At 41.0% G+C, this 19,570-nt stretch overlaps 1 protein-coding gene across 11 annotated transcripts in view; it reads left to right on the top strand.

The window, feature by feature from the left end:
• Nucleotides 1-19,570, top strand: part of CEP170 (centrosomal protein 170) — an 84,740-nt gene that overhangs the window by 47,431 nt on the left and 17,739 nt on the right. For all 11 annotated transcript variants that reach the window (XM_087829023.1, XM_087829022.1, XM_087829028.1 and 8 more), the window contains 3 exons: nt 9,745-9,894; nt 12,509-12,635; nt 15,004-16,833. In XM_087829023.1, coding sequence (XP_087685149.1) covers nt 9,745-9,894; nt 12,509-12,635; nt 15,004-16,833 — 2,107 coding nt within the window. The remainder of the gene's footprint in view (nt 1-9,744; nt 9,895-12,508; nt 12,636-15,003; nt 16,834-19,570) is intronic.

Here is a 19,570-nt window from a genome sequence, read left to right as displayed (position 1 = left end):
GGCCCATCCTGCACGTCCTGCACGTACTGAACCAGAACATGCTCTGAGAGCAAGAGCTCCAGGTGGTTCGCAAGTGCATTAACATGAGGGGCACTAGTTTAAATGGTGAGTTTATAGAGTGGTCCCTCAGGGAATAGACAAGATAATCCCTTTGGGATACAGGAAGATTATTAGCTCTTAGGTTCACTTTTAATGTCATAGTTTTTATTTCCAGTTTAGAGCGGGTTCTCTAGGTACACTGGAACAGGTATATAATTTCTAAACATACATTTATTGAGGAGCACATGCTTTGTATTTTTTACTATTGAGATGGAGACCCATTAGTCTAGGAACCAGATGTTATGCAAACAATGTTATGATAGTTGTTAATAAGCGAGGTACAGCAAGTAAGAAACAGATGAATCGAGTGAGCTCTATGATTAGATTAAAGGAAGTTTAAGGACACAATGTTAGTACAGAAAATGACTCGTGGGGATTTTGACTTATTTTCATCATTGGGAATTGATAATGACATTTCTTCCCGATTATTTTAAAGTTCATAATTTTCCCTTTATTGAGAACAAGTACATTGCCATTTAAAATACTGTCAAATGGAAAATAAAAGAATAGGTTTTGAAAAAAAGAGAATGGTAAGAAGTTTTAAAATTCAGATTAATATCAATTTTATGTCTTTGTTTGGTTTATGGATGTTTTATTATAGTGATCCATATTTTCCATGTTAAAAGATACTTTAGTGAGGGATTATATCACAGTATTTAATAACATGCACACTTGCAGGCAGGTGGATCTGGGATTAAATATAAACTCTACATGTACTAGATGTAAGCCCTTGAGTAAACTAACATCTTTAAGCCTCTGTTTCTTTTTGCTCTAAAATCGAAGAACTTTCACTAGGTTATAAAAATAATTCAGTAAAGTATATAAAATCTTTTCACAATGCCCCTCTTTTTAATAATACGAGGTCTATCAGTGTTAGCTATGTTATTACCCTTACTAGGACTCCCTACATAGGAATCTTTACACGAGCCACTGATAATCCTGGAAAGTTCTTCCAGCACCGAAAGGGTCAAATCTGAGGCCCAAGTGGAGGTTCTAGTGCAAGGGAGCAGCCTGGCCAGAGTAGCAGGGAGCCAGGAAAGAAGTCCTTATTGCAGCTGGACCCTTTAGAAACTGCTGGCTGGAGGGTGACCGCCAAACCCAGTGTCTACTTGCTGTCTGTAATTATCAGAGCATTTTTCTTTTCTTCTCAAAAAGAGTTTCTGTCTTTTTTTTTAATATGTTTTTATTGATTTGGGAGAGTGGGTGAGCAACATCGATTGGCTGCCTCCTGCATGCCCCCTACTGGGGAGCCTGTGTCCTGACCAGGGATCAAACCAATGACCTTTTGGTGCACAGGACGACACCCAACCAACTTAGCCACAGCCGCCAGGGCAAGTCTCAGTGTCAATGACAAATTATAGGGTCACACTATGAACAGAGAAAACCAAGATTTGAAGCAGGATTTATTTAAGGGAGTCCTGGTGCTGTGTGACTGAGTAGGTAATTCCCAGTCATCCTCAGTTTGTGTGAACCAGAAAACAAAGCTGAGACCGCAGCATTAGGGATAAAGAGTCACCCCATTAGCTGGCGAAGATCAAAGAAAAAGCCAAGGTTCTCGTAGCCTTGGTTAAATCTAGAAGGCAAATTCAGGCCAACTGATGTCAGATCCCAGGGCAACAAAGGCAGGGAAGCAGGAACCAGGTGTCTGAAAAGGTGACCTAACCTGTGGGTGTGGAGAAAACAGAGCCCAAGAAGAGCCAGATGGAGGCGCAGGAGCTCCAGGAGCAGTAAGTACGGCCATCATGTCCACTCGCTGAGTGAGGCCTGCCATCCACTGCCTCTCCCTCTGAAGTTGGTGTGGGAAGGACGCTGGGGCCATCGGCTCTGTCCATCTCAATTTAATCGTTGTCTAGTCCTGAAAACTTTTATGTAGTCTCCTTCTGGCGAGAGCTGGTTTGTCCCATTGATTGATTGATTGATTGATTGATTGATTGATTGATTGATTTAGCGATTAACATCAGCTGCATGCCAGGCATTGTGTTAGGAGAGATTTGAATGGAAGAGACAGAGCTCTTCCCTTCGAGAAATGAACTCTGCAAGTAAAAGCATGAATTGAAAATAGTATGATGGATGCTTCGAGATATATGAGCTATTGGAGGAAGGGCACTAGTAGCTTCCAAGAGTATATGCCAAGTTAAACGTGCCTTCCGCCTAAAGAGAAGTCTTTAGCTGTGCGGTTAAGGAAATCTTTCTAGTCACTGTCAAATCAGCTTTTGTTTCAATCATGAGCTTTATCCCTACTTGATAGTTTCCTATTTATTTATTTACCTGTTCACTCCCTCTTCTCTCTCTCTCTCTCCCCCTCTCCTCCTCTCTCTCACACACACACACACACACACACACACACACACACACACACGAATATAAACTGCATGACTGCTAGTGCCTGGCATTTATACGTTCTCAATAAAAATGGAATTGAATTGCCAACTGAGCTCATTTGAAACAGGTGGAATTAATCCCATAACAGGCATGGTTGCATAGGGTTTTCCATATGTTGCCACATGTTCAGAGGCACGGGAGGCTGGGGGACTTGTTCAGAGGCCCAGGGTTACTTTTAGAGAGATGAGATTGGACTAGATTTTGAAGGCTCTTGTGTAGTATAGTAAGGACTCTAGGTTTTTTAATGCTGAAGGCAGTGGGGAGGTATTGGAAACTTTTAAGTAGGGCAGTGGCCATCTGTTGACTGTCAGAGATGTGAAGAATGAATTGAAAATTGGAAAAGCCAGAAGCAGAGAAGGCAATTAGAAAGCTGCTGACACGTTCAACAGTCGGTTGAATATAAACGTCTGAATCTTAGGGGAGAGGTCTGGGCTGAAATACTGATTTGGGAATTATTAGAGAGCAGCTGAATGCAAAATAGTGGATGAGTTCACCTAGAAAGAATGTATAGCGTGAGAGGAGAGAAAGTATGAACTTCTTGGCAACACCAACACTGGTGGACAAAGGAATCAGGATGTACAAAGGAGCCTGAAAAAGATCAAACAGAAGAACAGGAGAAAGCATCTCGGAACCAAAAGCAGAATCAAAAAGGAGCGAGTGAGCAACAGCATCACGTAATACACTGACGTCAAGTATGATGAGCGCAGAAGGCCTTTTCCGTTTCCCCCAAAGCACATTGTATTCCTGCGTCTCAAGAAGATAAGCAGAACGTGCATTAGCATCTTAACTTGGAAGAAGTTGCATACAGTTTAAATGGATCCCTTTAAAGAGACAACCAAGTTGAGATGTCACATCTTTGTTTTCTTTCTGTGCTGGTCATCATTAAATGGTAGTGAGAGATCCCTTCCCCTACCCCCAGGTTATGGGATTATAGCATTTTGGTTTATATTTCTGTGCTCTGTTTGTCGGTAGGTAATCTTATTTTATGCATTGTCCTCAAATTTTACCTCTTACAGTATTAACACAGATGCCTGTTATTTATAAAGACCTCTTAAGTTTTACATCTAAGCTTACATGGAGAGGCGCTGTAAGAGAGTGCTGTTGGCTACCTGGATGAAAGGTAATTACCTCCCACAGTAGTAATAGTCTCCGCAGCCCTGCCTCCTTAGACCCGTTACATCTAGAGAAGCCGTCATAGCATCAGTAGAGCCAGTTTCCTCTCCCCCTTCTACCTGAACAGGCTCTGCTGAGGGAGTGGGAGACTGTTGTCAGAGCTACTTCCCAGCCTCCTGAGCTAAATGAGGAAAAACTTACAGTGAGACAGAAAGCTAAATTTTAAATGAACAAGGGAAAAGAAAGTCATTGTAGAGGGCCCAAGGCTCTGTCCTTTGGGGAACAAAAGTATTTCTGCTTTGCATAAATTTCATACCATAAAGCGATTCTGCCAGGTACTTTTCCCATGCTGAGATTTGGTTCCTGTCCGTTGTGGTTGCATTTTCGCCCAGAAAGCCTGTCACTAGCATACTCTCTTCCCTCGTGGGGCCCTGCTGTCTCTCCATGCTGGATCCGTAGCAGCAGCTTGTAGGACAGACTCCAGGACCAGAGACACAGAATAAAGGAACATCTACCGCAGTGAGTCAGCAGCCCAAGGAAAGTCAGTGCTGGGGTGGGGATGTTCCAAATCCTGAAGTTTACAGCGAGATTTTAGACCAGATCCAAGTTAGAGCCAGGAAATCCATGATAAACCAGAGTCAGAATCTGGATGGACAGTGCCTGTCAGAACCCAGAGGAAAGCAGCCCCTCCCACGCCCATTCAGACAAAATCAGTTATGTGTGGGACTGAAGGGCCAGGAGCTCAGATAAGAGCCTGAACAGTAAGAGAGGACCTGGTTAACAGGCATCTTTTCAAGTGGGGCTTAATATTTTCTCTGCTTCCTGGCAATCCAGCAATAATCTGAGTGGGCCAGAGCAAATAGTGGTTTGGAAAATGTAAATTCTGGCAGCTTGGTTTTTCTTTCTCTTAATACTAATCTTTTTTCTTGTGCCCTTTTCAGTGAACAATTTAAAATTTTTTTTATCAGGATAATTTACTTTGGGCCACTCTGATTGATGCTCCCCTCCCCTACTTAGCACCTCCATGTCCTTAGTAGGTGTAGATGACTCTTTCCTGCTCTGTTAATTCCCAAAGCTTCACAGGGGAACTCTCACCTTTCCCCAGTCAGAAGCTTAAGGTTTAATAGTTTCACCCCCATTTCCCTTTCTCTATTCCTATGTGAAATCATATTGAGTTTCCTGCTTAAGAGGCCTTCACGGACTGTGCCCTCAGGCTCGCCAGCCCTTCCTTGTGCTTTGTGTGCCTAGCTCCTTCTCATAGTTGCTTTCCAAGGCGTTCTCTAACCACCTGTCTGCAGTACCCCAGCATTTACCTTGCAGGTCTCCATCAGATTGCTGTGTTTTATTTTCTTTATGGAACTCACCACTAGCTGGATCATTTCCTTGTCTGTCCTTTCTAGAAAGATCTTATTTGTCTTGATCACTTCTGTATTTTTTGTACCCAGAACAGTGTCTGGCATATAGTAGGTACTCGGTATTTTTTTCTTTTGACACACAGTATCTTTTGAATGACTGAGAAGGAAATTTTGATTTGATGTACTTTTTCATTGTTGTCAATATATATATGTATGTGGTTAGTTCTGTATTAGCTAATTTATTTTGATGAATTTATAGATTGATCAGATCCCACCAGGCCTCCACAAACAGGTTTTCCTGTATTCTTATGTGCTGAAACTAGTTTCTGTCTTGATCCTAAAGTAACTTGTTAAATGTATGGTTTAAAATCTTGTATAAGCTTAGCTTCGAATAGTACGGAAGGTGAAAAAGCATATAGGATGTGTCAGAAGAAAGGTGTAAGTTTCAGAAGAATTGCCTTGATTAGTGGAAGACTAGAGATACCATTCAGTTCCTAGCAATGCCTCACTGATGACTTAGCACATAAAAATCTTCTTGGCATGGAACAGGGGCAAGATGGTCATACATGAGCAGCCAGACTTCAGGGATGAAAGGAAGGAATGTGTGACAAGGAAATGAGCCATAAAGAGGAGAGAATTTGGATATTTTCACTATAGAAACATTGGATTAGATTTGAGCATAATTTGAAAATGTGAAAGGAGAGTCTAACAGAAAAAGAATGCTAGACAGTGATGGGAAAGGGAGAGACTGGATATAAGACTCCTAGGGACTAGGAGGAATCAAGGACACAGGGTAGACCTAGGGAGAGGGCAAACACTCGGAGAGCGTGTTTTTACCCAGACAGAGGTAAGAAGGGACAACAAAGCCAGATAGTGCCTTTTTTAAAAAATTGAGGTAAAATTCACATAACGTTCACCATTTTAGCCACTTAAGTGTCCAATTCGGTGGCTTTTAGTACATTCACAAAGTTGTGCAATCATCTGCAGTATAGAATTCCAGGACATTTTAACCACCCCAAAAGAAACCTCATACCCATTAAGCAATCACTTCCCACCCGTCCCTCCCTCAGGCCCTGGCAGCCTCTGATCCACTTTCTGTGTCTAAGGATTTGTTTATTGTGGACTTTTCATAGAAGCAGAATCCTACAGTAGGGGCCTTTTGTGCCTGGCTGCTTTCACTCACCATAGTGTTTTCAAGGCTCATCCATGATGTGGCATGTATCAGAACTTCATGCATTTTTGTGACTAATGGACTGTTGTGTGGATATATTTATTCACTCATTTGTCGATCAACACTTGGGTTGTTTCCACCTCTTGACTGTTATGAATAGCATTCTGCTATGAACATCTCTATGCCATGATAACTTATAAAATCTCTCTCCTACCTCCATTCTGAGCTTTTTTCCCCTAACAAATTTGTCTAAATTTTACATTTAAAGGTTGATTATAAATGTTATACAAATCCTATGTTAAACATTCCGAACCATGTATTCCACTGAATTCTGATTTTTTTAAGTGATTTTAATATTTCATGGAAAATTAAAAATTTAAAAACATTCTCCTCTATTAAATCATTCTAGTTTTGTTTTCTGACATCAGTGGCTAGAATTCTCCATAGTTTTTAAAGTAATTATGTGCCAATTGATTTTCATAGGCTATGGGAACCTCTACTATGGATTTGAACTGGTAGAGAACATTTTTTCATATCAGTCTTTTTTGGTTAACATTGTTTAGAGTAACCTCTGCAATCATAGATGTGAAATCCCAAAGTAAGATGCCAGATCTCACATGCACATGTTCAGAGGGAAAGACTGAGAACATGTTCCATGATTCTTGGAGTGGGTTGGTGAGGGAGGTACTGTCGTCTTACCCTAAACCTAGAGGCTATAGTAAGGGTCACAGATCACTCTCCAAAACAGAGATGCATCTACTTGACTCAAGGGAGCTATAGGAGAGAGCACAGGAGAGCCACTCCCTACTCCTAAGATAAGTGTTATTTTATTTACTCTTTAAATATCTATCAGGCCCCAGGAGTTCAGAGGGTACAAGTTCAGAAAGAAATGTTCTACTCCCGCACCACTCCTCCTTCCTTTTGCTCCCACTTGGAAAAGTTAGAAACTGACTCACAAACTTGGGGTGGAGGCTTCTGTTCAAGCATAAAAATTAGATAGTACCTGACCTCTCCCCACTATAGACTTCTGGGCTAAACAGTCCCTAGCTGAATGAAAACCCCAGGTTTTGTACTATATCAAGTTGGGGTTTGACTGAGCCTATGTCAGGGTCGGGAAGAGGAGAGAGTCATGAGCCTGTGTTAATACTGCATTTGAAACCCCTCTGGGCCACCTAGGAGGAGAGGTGACAGACAGGTGACCAGCTGTCTATAGTTGGAAGTTGAAATGAAGCCTTGGAAGCAGCTGAAATCACCTAGGGATAAATTCTAGAATGAAAAGATGAGAAAATCTAGCAGACTTGGTCTCCGCTTTGAGCAGCTCAAGTTCTGTCCAACTATTAGATCATATGGCATAATATATGGACTTTTTTAATGTGAAAACTATAAGACCTTGAATGCATGTAGACAGTAGAAGCTTTTTATGTTCTCTTTGCTTTCTCGTGAAAGTTGTCACAAGTGGCTGCTTTTGTACCTACACACAAAAACGATGATACAGATTTCAAGCCAGCTGGTCGTTGCTATATTAGTTTTTCAAAGCACTATATAGAAAATGTAGGGATGAACTTCGAAGGCTTCTTTCCCCATGCAGTGGTACTTCAGACTCTATCATTTGTCTGGAAAAGAAATACATGTTACTTCTCTGATAGATGTATGTGTAGAGTCTCTAATGCTTTAAAGGGAATCTGTAGAAGGTCATCTGAGCACTCTCCAACTTCAGCTCCCCTTCCTAAAAGCATTACTTCTTTGTGTTGATGCCTTTTCCCCTGTTACCATTTCAAAATGGAGTCAGAAGTGATTTGGAGAGATTTTTTTATATTTTATTTACAACTGCTGGCACTTAGATGTTTGAGAAAGTCAGGGTTTGGAAGTCCATTTTGAGTTGGATTGGAACTCAGTACCAGCAAATCAGAAAATCAAGGTAATTTGTAAATGAATATGCCAGAGAGGTACAGCGTGCAAGTAACATCACACGTGGTTATTTTGTCTTCTACTTTCAAACTTGAATCCTATTGTTTTCTAGTTGTAATTATAAAAATAAGGAGATAAACCAGTAAACTTGGAGTTAAGTGACTTGAGTTAGAAATTTTTAAATTTTAAGACTATCACAGATAACTTGAGTAGCTCTCTTTTGCCTTCTGTTAAAGTGGGATTAAAGGCGGAGCACATAGAAAAGTATATTTAGTATTTTTCCTGCTTGTTTTTGTTAAACTTATTAGTTCTGATGTTTAGCAAAATGGAGCAGGTGTGTCCCTTCTGTATATGTGCTTCCATGTGTTATTAAAATTCCGATTGGATTTAAATTTAATAATATACAACTTGCTCCTTTTTTATTGAATTTATTGGGGTGACATTGGTTAATAAAATTATATAGGTTTCAGGTGTACAATTCTCTAAACATCATCTGTATATTGTATTGTGTGTTCACCACCCTGAGTTAGTTTGCTCTTAAAGCAAAGGTAATTTCAATACTGAGTATTCAAGAGACTATTAAATCGTAATTCTTGAAAACTATAGTTATATTTGAATTAGATGTTAGGAAATAAGGCCATCTAGTGGTAAAATTCCCAAGTTTTAGTTATTTGGAAAATCTGACATCTGCCTTTCTAAATTCTGGACTTGAGAATTTGTCAGGTAGATGTATTGTATGACCATTACAGAGTTTTCTAGAAAATAGTTTAAACAAAGGTATTTTTCCCTTTTTCAACAAAATGAAGTCTCTTTGGTAATGTCCTGAAGCTCCTTTGTACAAAGTGTTAATTCAAACACGTGATTTTTTTTCTTGCTTGTAATCATCAGAGCCACACCTAATATCTGTAAGTAATAAGCATTGAGAACAAAGTAGAGACTACGGGTGTTAAAGTTTTTGTAGTTAACAGTTCTTCAGTCTCGTTGGCAAAATCAGGGCCTATTATTACTCAAGATCAGGCAATGAGCAAGACTTAGGTCCTGCCCTTAAAAGAACATGATTGCAGGTCTCAGTACTTAGAATATTTGAAAAGTGTCCACCAGAGGCAATCTGCTTATTCTAAATGCTAATCTGTGTGAGTGGACCCAGAAATCTGCATTTCAGACAAAGGCCTTTGAGTGGTTTTTAAGTGAATATAGTTTGAGAATCATGCTGTACCCTATACGAAGATCATACAATAAAATCTGTTGTTTGGGAACTTAGTTATATGTATAAATTTAACTTATGTATGTAAATGTTAAACATGTGTTAGGGAAGGAACATAAAAGTCAGTTGTAACTTACAGTTTCCCAGCATGCTTCTCAGAAATAATAGAGCAAAGAGAGAAACTGAAAACGAACTGAACTGGTAGCTTTTTAACTGTCTTATCACAGTGTTTAACATTACTGACACCTTCTAACAAATGAAATGTAACATCTGAATATTTCTCATCAAACAGTACGTTTTCTAAATTAAGAAAGGATAGTTACACGTCTGTGAGCTGCCACTGCCCTGTTCCCTCTCCAGCTTTCTCTCCACTCGGATGTTACCTTGCCGTGGAACAAGTTTCCTCTCGTTATTGAAATTAATCTAGAATATCTTTCTTTGCCTCTGAAGTTACTGATAACATTCCCATATTAATCTCACTTTTCATTTATAAAATGATTCTCTCCTCCTAGGTGTTTGGAGTAGATGACAATCAGGATTATAATAGGCCTATTATCAATGAAAAGCATAGAGATCTGATAAAAGACTGGGCTCTCAATTCCGCTGCAGTAATGATGGAAGAAAGAAAACCACTGAGCACACCTGGGTTTCACAACTCCGAGGTATCCGTCTCTTCCTCATATTTCACTTCTTACATATACACATGGGAATTTCCATCATTTGTAATGTATTAAGTTATTGATATGCCCCCTTGTAAAGCCCTTCCAAAAATGAAATTCTCCCAAATTACTTGTTTCTGATGAAAGCCTAAGGCCGTTTTGCAGTAACTCCATTTCAGTTTCTGTTACTGTGTTCTTTCAAATGAATATTCTTTGGTCAGTGAGGGGAAGAGTTAACTTTCAGTAAGCAGTTGATGAGTTATATGCTCAGTGCTCTATTTGGCATTGTAAGATAAAGCAAAAAGCACACACTGCTTATACTTCCCAGGGGGTCATGGATTCAGAATGGAAAGACCTATCCCTCCAGGAAACATGCGAGGTGGTGCCTGATAGACACAACTTATAAACCCAGGTGGTGCCACTGCAGGGCAGCCGAGTGTAATTAGAATGATGGGAAATTAGCCGAGGGTGGCTTGGTGAAGGTGGCTACAGAGTCAGGATGGTGCCACAGAGCCAGGAAGACTGGAGTTCAAATCCCAGAACCGCCTCATCTAGCAGCGTGCCTTTGACTCAGTCACTTCCCCCTCTCTTGTCTTCAGCTCTCTCATCTCTGCAAATGGTATTTTTAATAAAACCTGTTTACTGAGGGTTTAATGAGGTATATAAAGCACTCAGCATAGTAGTTGCCTGAGATTTATACACTTAACAAATGTTTATTCCCTTATTGGAAACGATCTTAAAATTTCATTCCACTCTCATGTGTCAAAAGAAATCTAAAAAAATGCATGTAACTGAGAAGTACTGATTAATTATAATGTATTCAGATAATAAGAGCTAACATTCAATGGAAGCTTTCTGTGTACCGTTTCACAAAAGAGGAACTGAAGTATGTAGTAATTAACTTGTCCAGGGTCTTAAAACTAGTACGTAGTGAAGCTAGAATTTGAACTTTAAGCAGCCTTGATTTCTTGACGTACTCTCTTGCTCACTATGCTAGACTGCCTCTCAGGAAATGAGTTAATTTAAAATACACAAATGGTAAGTAAATAAAATATAAATAAAATCTTAAGGTATAAATAAAACAAAATATAGTTACATTTGTATGAAGTATAAATAAAATATTTTTATAAACAGGTAAATATACCAACATGTTAAAATGGTCCCTTTATGGCCTGCCATTTCCTGAAAACTGTCAAAGCCATTATTGTACTTTAGTGTTTCCCCACCCCCCCTTGATCTTAGAGTTTTTTATTCTGGTTTCTGTTTTACAAGATGCTTAATTTACTTATTGAAAGCAAGCAATACTTATTTGAGGCAATGTTTTCATATTCTGATTCATCAGGCAGGGTTCTGGCGAATGTGAACTTCAATAGGCTCTCCCTTCTTTTGCCTGTCCCCTCAGCCCAGGCCAAGTCAGATTTGTGTATAGCCTCAGCATGGACCTGCCCTGGAAGGCATCGCCTAACCAGGCCATTAGAACATTTTTTACAGGATGGTTCTACATGAGTGTGCTCCTATGAAACCCACTGTATTCTGGGTATGCTAGCATGATGCGAATGGCTGCGGTACTTCTTTCAGTACCAGACCTATGGGCAGTTACCGCAGAATCTCGAAAGGGAATTCAGGGATTCAGCAAGAATTCCTTAGGCTTCATTGTATGTATGTTATTATGTATACTTACTATCTTAACATATTATTTTTGAAACCATATATTACTACAGTAAATCTGACACTTTTAATAAAATATTGTTTTGAATAACTTAAAATATATTTTCAGGCATAGCTTTCTGTTCCTTAGTTGTCATTCTGGTTGCAATATGAGGCCTTGGCTTAGAATTTTAGTGGGGAAACCATGTTTTCTACTCTCCCTAGTTCTTCCAGGTTAAATGCCCAGATGGCGTTGGTCTTAAGAATTACGATTATATATCCATAAATCTGTGGGACCGTTTCATGAATTAAGGTCCATTGCACACTTGACTGTAAGAGTTCAAAGAGCACTTGCCTTAAGAGCAGATCTAGGCATGGGCAGGTGTAGGTTCAGATCAGTTATAGAAAAATTCTTAAAGGTTGAGTAATTTCTAGCTCTTTCTGAAAATATGAAAGTGTTACAGGAAGCAGTGTCAGGCTTTGGGTTTGATTTTGAAATCCCTGAAGACATGACCAACAGGTTTAATACTTCTTGAGACTCTGGAACCAATCCGATTCCTAGAAATGTTGAGAGGGCTAGAGAACAACTTGGGACTAGACCTTGAGAGATTCCCTGTTCCGGAGAATGGACTAGAACTAACTCCAGTTAGATCCACAGAGCTATGATAATCTACCTGAGTTTATCCAGCAGCAGTAAATGTTACGCTCCAAGAGTGTATTTTAGTACCACTGTTAGTCTTGAATCAGTTGAATTATACTGCATTCACAGTAATAATAAAATGTTGCAGTTAAAAGGGATACCTAGACAATCTTCATTTTCTAGTATAAGGAAATTTAATACGTGATAATATAGGAATATGAGGGTAAATATTGCTTTGTACGACAGGTTGCTGTGACTAACTGGAATTCTCTTTCATGAGTCAGGTCTGACCAGACTGCATTGTTTTGTTATCTTTCCTTTGTCTCTTAGGAAGGCACGTCTTCATCTGGAAGCAAGCGTTGGGTTTCACAGTGGGCCAGTTTGGCTGCCAACCATACGAGGCACGATCAAGAAGAAAGGCTAATGGAATTGTCTGCATCTGTTCCTTTAGAGAATGGTACTTGCTCTGTGTGTGTGTGTGTCAGTTTTCAGAAGCAAGCTAAATCTTCAGAGTGAGAAGTAAAGTGAACTTAAATAAACATACTCCCATATGCTCATGCTTATACTACCTATATCATTTTAATTTCACTAGCATGGAAATCATTCAAATTAACTCACACTGCCCTAGCCGGTGTGGTTCAGTGGTTAGAGTGTTGGCCTGCAGACTGAAGGGTCCCAGGTTCGTTTCCGGCCAAGGGCACATACCTCTGTTGCAGGCTCAATCCCTGGCCTGGTCTGGGTGCGTTCAGGCAGCAACTAATTGATGTGTCTCTCAAATTGATGCTTCTTTCTCTCTCCTCTCTCTCCCCCTCCTACTCTCTCTGAAAAGCAATGGAAAAAATATCCTCAGGTGAGGATTTTAAAAAATAATAGGAATAAAAAAAAAATTAACTCACATTGACGATAGAGATAATTTGTAGAAGAAGCACATAATGTACACAAATTTATATAACGTGAAAATTAAAAAGACTAACACAGTTCCAAATTATCCCATTCATTAATATATAAGTATTTAAATGCTACTTTGTGCCATACAGCAATAAAACATAATTTACTTAATACATAATTTACTTACTGCGTCTTTTGCAAATCTTTGTAATGTGATTTTTATTACCTTTTAATTATATTTCCAAGAAGTAAAATAATTTTTAAAACAATTATATGCCTCTTAATGATATTATTAGATTCAGTTAATCACATTCTTAATTTTAAAAAGCCCTCAAAGAGAATTTGCATGTGGCTTTTTCTCTGTATTAATGTTGTTATCCTTAGAAATGGAAATAGAAGTTTATTTTGTCTCTGACTTGTGGCACCCCAAAAATCTGGTTTAGAGATTTTGTAAACATTAGTCAGCAATTGTTTGAGCAAGATACACGACAATGTACTAGAAAAGCTGTATCCTTTATGAGTCAGAAATTACAAAAGGAATTGATCATATTACCAAAAATGTTTGGAAAGACAGTGGTTTGCAGGTTGGTTCACAGAAACTAGGCCGTATTTGGGAAACAGACCAGACAGAGGAAGGAGCTAGGTACATTTACAGATAGAATCCGCTATAAAATTATTAAGTATTAGCTGTGGAAAGCAAAATTCTACCTCGTTATAAGAAATAGTAGACCACGTGGCCTCCAGTATCTCATTCCCACTTCATGTTCTAAGTGAATTTATTTAGATAAGCTGATCAATCCACTTAAATCTAAAGTGTTCTTGTTAAACATTTATCCAGTGTGAGAAATGGTAGAAAAATATAAACAGATAAAATAGCTACTACGTTTTAGATGCCTCAAATAGCAAGGAGATAAGACATAACAAAATAATATATGACAAATTGCTAAATTAAAATTAAATCCGTAAGTTTAACATTTTCTTACATCATAGTCATTGTATTGCTGTGAAATTTAAGCTAAGATGTTAGAATTGTAAAGGGGAAAAAAAGACCTCCAGAAGCTGTATCTAGCATCTTTTTCCCACTTAGCTTCAAAAGATTAGGATGCTTTATGTGTGAATTTATATTTCTCTGAAAGATGTATCCCTTTTCTCAGGAAAATATTCCATTTATTCAGGAAAATCCTCCTTAAGTATTCTCAAATTCTCTCGCGTGGAAACATTAATGTACATATTTTCTCACTGGCTTCTGCTTATTTGAAAAAAAGGAAATGATCATATATTTATCTGTGAAGCTTTAATATACCAGACCATAATTTCAAATCCCTCCATTTGTAAAATTATGACAAGTCCTATAACCCTTTTTCACATTTATAACTTAAAAAATTCTTTTAATCAACTTTGGATTTTATTCCCAGAAACCTTGTTAAAGGCCTGCATTTTCTGTTTTACTTACGAAATCCAGCTCATTCTTTCAGGTAGATGATAATGCTTCTTAAATACTAGATATATTACTCTTTCCTATGTCAGTGAAAGTATAGCAAGTAAACAGTGTTATTAGGCATTCTCTATGCAATTCTGTAATCTGCTAGTTAGAGCAAACCTTAGAGGGTGGGATAAGTGACAGTGAACACGGTGAGCTTCCAAGGAGCACGTTGAAAGACGAAGAGGCAGCAGATGGAGGTTTCAGATCAGACGATCCTCATTTTCATCTCATACAGTTTACTCTGCTGACTCCCCTCTCAGTAATGTGCCCATTTGTGCACTTGGCATTGTACTTGCTTTTTAAACCACTCTGTCACAATGCTGACTTATTTCATCAAAGTTTTCTTTTACACTTAAGCCATTTCTGAACTCACTCTTCAAAACCTAGTATAACATGCTGTTGGTTTTGTTTTTAGTTTTGGCCCTAATTTCTGCTTTGTGGTTTTATTTGGCAGATGCAGACTTAAGTGAATCTGGCATTTCCGTGAGAGGCACTGGCTCCGTGACGTCCTTGACTAGTCATGGGGAGAGGAGGAGACGGACCCTTCCCCAGCTTCCACATGAGGAAAAGCCCCTGGAGAGCTCCAGAGCAAAGGCTGTGACACCGAGGTCAGAGATAGGGGAAAAGCAAGACACGGAGCTCCAGGAGAAAGAGACCCCTGCACAGGGCTACCAGAAGGATAAGCAGGACACCGACAGAGCTCTGAATAGAGGGAGCAGGGCGCTAAATGGGGAGACCCCGAAAACTGGTGGAGATGGTAAAGGCCCCCTGCACCTCGGCAGCTCTTCTCCTGGGAAGGAGAAAAGTGAACCCGACAAGGAAGCTTCTTTGGTTAAACAAGCATTAGCCAAAATCCAGCAACAAGAGCCAAAGGAGCAGGCACAGTGGACACCTACTAAATTGTCTTCCAAAAATGCGTCAGGGGCGGCAGAGAGGAGTAGGGAAGAAGCTTTGAGACAGGAGTCACAGCCTCAGGACAGAGTACCAGGACATTCTGCAAGCAAAGGAGAAAGGGTGGCCCCGAGCGAGGGCAAGCGAAGGAAAGCCGAGGAAATTCTGAAAAGCCACCCTTCAAAGGGCGGCGACAAGAAGGAGTCCTCCAAGCCACTGGTGCGACAAGGAAGCTTCACTATAGAGAAGCCCAGCCCCAACATCCCCATAGAGCTCATTCCCCATATAAACAAACAGACTTCATCTACACCCCCTTCCTTGGCCTTGGCACCTGCCGGCAGACTGCGCGACAGAAGCGACTCCATGGATGCTGACTCCAGTATGGACACAACCCTGATCCTCAAAGACACAGAAGCAGTAATGGCTTTTCTGGAAGCTAAGCTGCGCGAGGATAATAAAACCGACGAAGGCCCCGATACTCCCAGTTACAACAGAGACAACTCGATCTCCCCGGAGTCCGACGTGGACACGGCGAGCACCATCAGCCTGGTCACGGGCGAAACGGAAAGGAAGTCCACCCAGAAGCGGAAGAGCTTCACCAGCCTCTACAAAGACAGGTGTTCCTCCGGCTCCCCTTCCAAAGATGTTGCCAAGTCGGCCTCTGGTGCTCGGGAGAAAATCGACAAGAAGACAAAAGGCCGATCGGCAGACGCAGCCTCGCGGGCGGACGGGCGCAAGTTTGCGCAGTCGGGGGGCAGGATCCGGCAGCCCTCGGTGGACCTGACAGACGACGACCAGACCTCCAGCGTGCCCCACTCCGCCATCTCCGACATCCTGTCTTCAGATCAGGAAACCTACTCCTGCAAACCTCACGGGAGGACTCCGCTGACCTCGGCCGAGGAGCACGCGCCCGCCAAGCCCGAGGGCAGCAGGGGCGCCAAGGCCAAGGCCTCCCCGGCGGCGCCCGGCGCGCCCGGCAAGTCCACCACGCTCCCCCGGCCGCGGCCCACCAGGACCTCGCTCCTGCGCCGCGCGCGCCTCGGCGAGGCCTCGGACAGCGAGCTGGCCGACGCTGACCGCGCGTCCGTCGCCTCCGAGGTGTCCACGACCAGCTCGACATCGAAACCCCCCACGGGGAGGCGCAGCATCTCCAGGATTGATTTGTTGGCGCAGCCTCGGAGAGCGCGGCTGGGCTCGCTGTCCGCGCGCAGTGACTCCGAGGCCACCATCTCTCGAAGTAGTGCCTCTTCTCGGACCGCAGAAGCCATCATCAGGAGTGGAGCCAGACTAGTACCTTCCGATAAATTTTCTCCCCGAATTAGAGCCAACAGTATCTCTCGACTCTCGGACTCCAAGGTCAAAAGTATGACCTCAACGCATGGCTCGCCTTCAGGTAAATTGGATCCAGACTTCTTATAATACTAGCATATTTATTTTCTGTTTTGGAGCTCCTTTTTAAAAAAATTACATCTCCAGTGTTGCTTCCCAAAATATTCAACAGAAAGCTTCCTCTTTAGAGGATCCTTTCCTATAAAAATTATTTTATTTAGCTTAGTAAATAGAAAATTCAGAAGTTATATACACTTCCAATCAGTATCCTGGAATAAAATAGTGCTTTCAAAATGAGAGGTAGTCTGAACTGATTTAGGAGATTTAATTGTCTAATTGGTGAGATATCTGGATTTGTCAAAATTAGATGAGGAATTATTTGGTTTAGATAATAGGAATTAACATTGTGCTCCTAAAAGCATATGTTTAACTTTCCAGTATCCTCACCTAATCCAAAGCCCTTATGAACCGGAAGAAAAGCAGTGTACCTTGTATTACTCCTCTCAGCGCTAAGTAATCGATATTTTACTCTTTTTTTCCTATTCTGAAATGTCTGATATAGCTTACTTGTACTTTAAAAAGTTAGATCTGTTGACGGTTGGGCAGGTGAAACTAACCCTTGATTTATTTCAGTGGAAGAAGATGGATTCGTGAGGCAGTCCCTAAGCACATGGTCACACTGGGCTATAGAAATTGTACAGGTTCTGAGCATCATGTCACAAGGCACTGTCATAGCATTTAACTGTAGTAATTAGCTGTCATCAGTAGTAGCCTTTACAAAAACTACTTATATCTGTCTTTCTGTACTTCATATTGAGAGCTGAAGCCTGAGAAAATACCCATGATTCCTTCGGCACTGAGATATTTGTGTGTGTCCTGTAGACATGGTCTTGTTACTTCATAATCAGCCCCGAACATGGGTGTGGCTGAAAAGGCCAGTGGGGGGAACCAGCTGTTAGCACCTGAGGGTTCACTGTCCTCAGTCAGCAAGCATCTCGGTGAGCCCCAAGTCCCAGGTTAGCATGATGGGAGAGTCGGTACGCAGACTTTTCTTTTTATTTCTACACCTGCACAGCAGGGCCTGCAAGACCCAAAACAAACAGAGCTTGCTTTGCATAGGGCAGTGTTTTCCCTTGTTACTCCCCTTCTCTGCTGCTTTCTCCACTCCACTCACCTTTCCATCTCTGTCCTGGTCGAGGGTGCGCTGATGATGGTAGGAACGTGTGTAGGCTCAAGAGAGATGGCATGTAATCATGGTTCCAAAAAGAACAGCTGCCTTTTCCCCATTACCCCCATCCTCCTGTTTCCACACTTCAAGCTTTGGTGGGCGGTTCATAGATTTATTGCCAAGTGTTTTAAAACTACTACTATCTCTGGATTTATGTTTACTCAGTGTTACTCTGGTGTTCCTTGTGGCTCTTCCTCCTCAACTCACATTTCCTTTGTGCTGCATTCTGTGGGGTGTCCTCTGATAAAATGTCTTCGGTTGTGTGCTTTGTCACCTCGTCTGTAAGGTCATAACCACGTTTAAGTACTCTTCTGTCCTAACATAGGCTGTAACATAAGCTGTGTGGTACCCAGTTGCACAGAACACCTCTTCCTCCTGCCCTGGTTGTCTAGCTCTTAACACATGAGTGGTCTGATGATATTCCTGCGTTTAATTTCAGGGGCTTATTTGAGATGCAGACCAAATGTGATGACTTGAGCAAGTCTAAGAGATGGCTTTAAGCTGTCATTAAATATACATCTTTAAAGATGAGTTGCATTTTGGCTTCTTTGAACACAGAACTCGATAAACATGCAGTCTTCTATGTCCAAAAATACCTTGAATTGCTTACAGAAATTCTCTAGGGCAAATTGAGATGTGGGGTTTGCAGTATATTAAGTAATTAAAATCATGGACTTTAATAGCTAGAAGGGTTATTCATTTAAGGTAGCTAAGGCCAGGAGGTGAAATCAGCTGCCCTGGTCACATAGCTGTGGCAGGGACAGGATGAGACGCCAGGGCTTTTCATTCCAGCCTGTTGCTTTTCCCGCCACGTGCAGCATAGCTCTGAGAAATAGCCTGTCCACTTGCACGCAGGCTGCTGGAGGACTGCTCACTCCAGTGCATTATCACCAGGAGTGCACACAAGGCCAGTATACGACATAAACGGCCTGGTGGTATTCACCATGGTCTTTGTAATTCTGCTGTTTTACCAAGTTTGTGTTCCTCCTGGTGAGCCTAAAGCCTCATTGTGACCCAGGATTGTATATCCAGACTCTCTCAAGATGCCCATTTATGACATTTTATTTAGAAAGACAATGGCCAGGATATTTCAGTCAGTGGTAACATTACAATAGCTACATGGGCCCTGGCTGGGTAGCTCAGTTGGTCAGAACATCATCCCATATGCCAGGGTTATGGGTTCAATCCCAGGTCAGGGCATATATAACTCAACCAATGATGCATAAATAAGTGGAACCACACATTGATGTCTCTTTCTCTGTCTCTGTGTCTCTCTGTCTCTCTCTCCTTTCCTCTCTAAAATCATTAGAAAAAAAATTTTTTTAAATAGCTATATTGGGTAGGTAGTAAAAACAACAAAAAGCAAACATACTTTTCTGATGTTGCTAATTGAAGTGTCTTTGATATTATGATATTTCTCCTTAAGATAATAACAATATCTTGAATGGAAACAGAAAATAGCAGCGTACTCATTGAAACCATACTGATCATTGTTGCTGTGCACACTATAAACTTGGAAGATCTTCGAAATATCTGAACTCAGAGCCTGTGATATTGCCCAAACTGGCATATG

This window comes from Miniopterus natalensis, chromosome 21 (assembly GCF_054644295.1).
Source record: "Miniopterus natalensis isolate mMinNat1 chromosome 21, mMinNat1.hap1, whole genome shotgun sequence".
Lineage (NCBI taxonomy): Eukaryota > Metazoa > Chordata > Mammalia > Chiroptera > Miniopteridae > Miniopterus > Miniopterus natalensis.
This window is presented reverse-complemented; position numbering and strand designations above follow the sequence as displayed.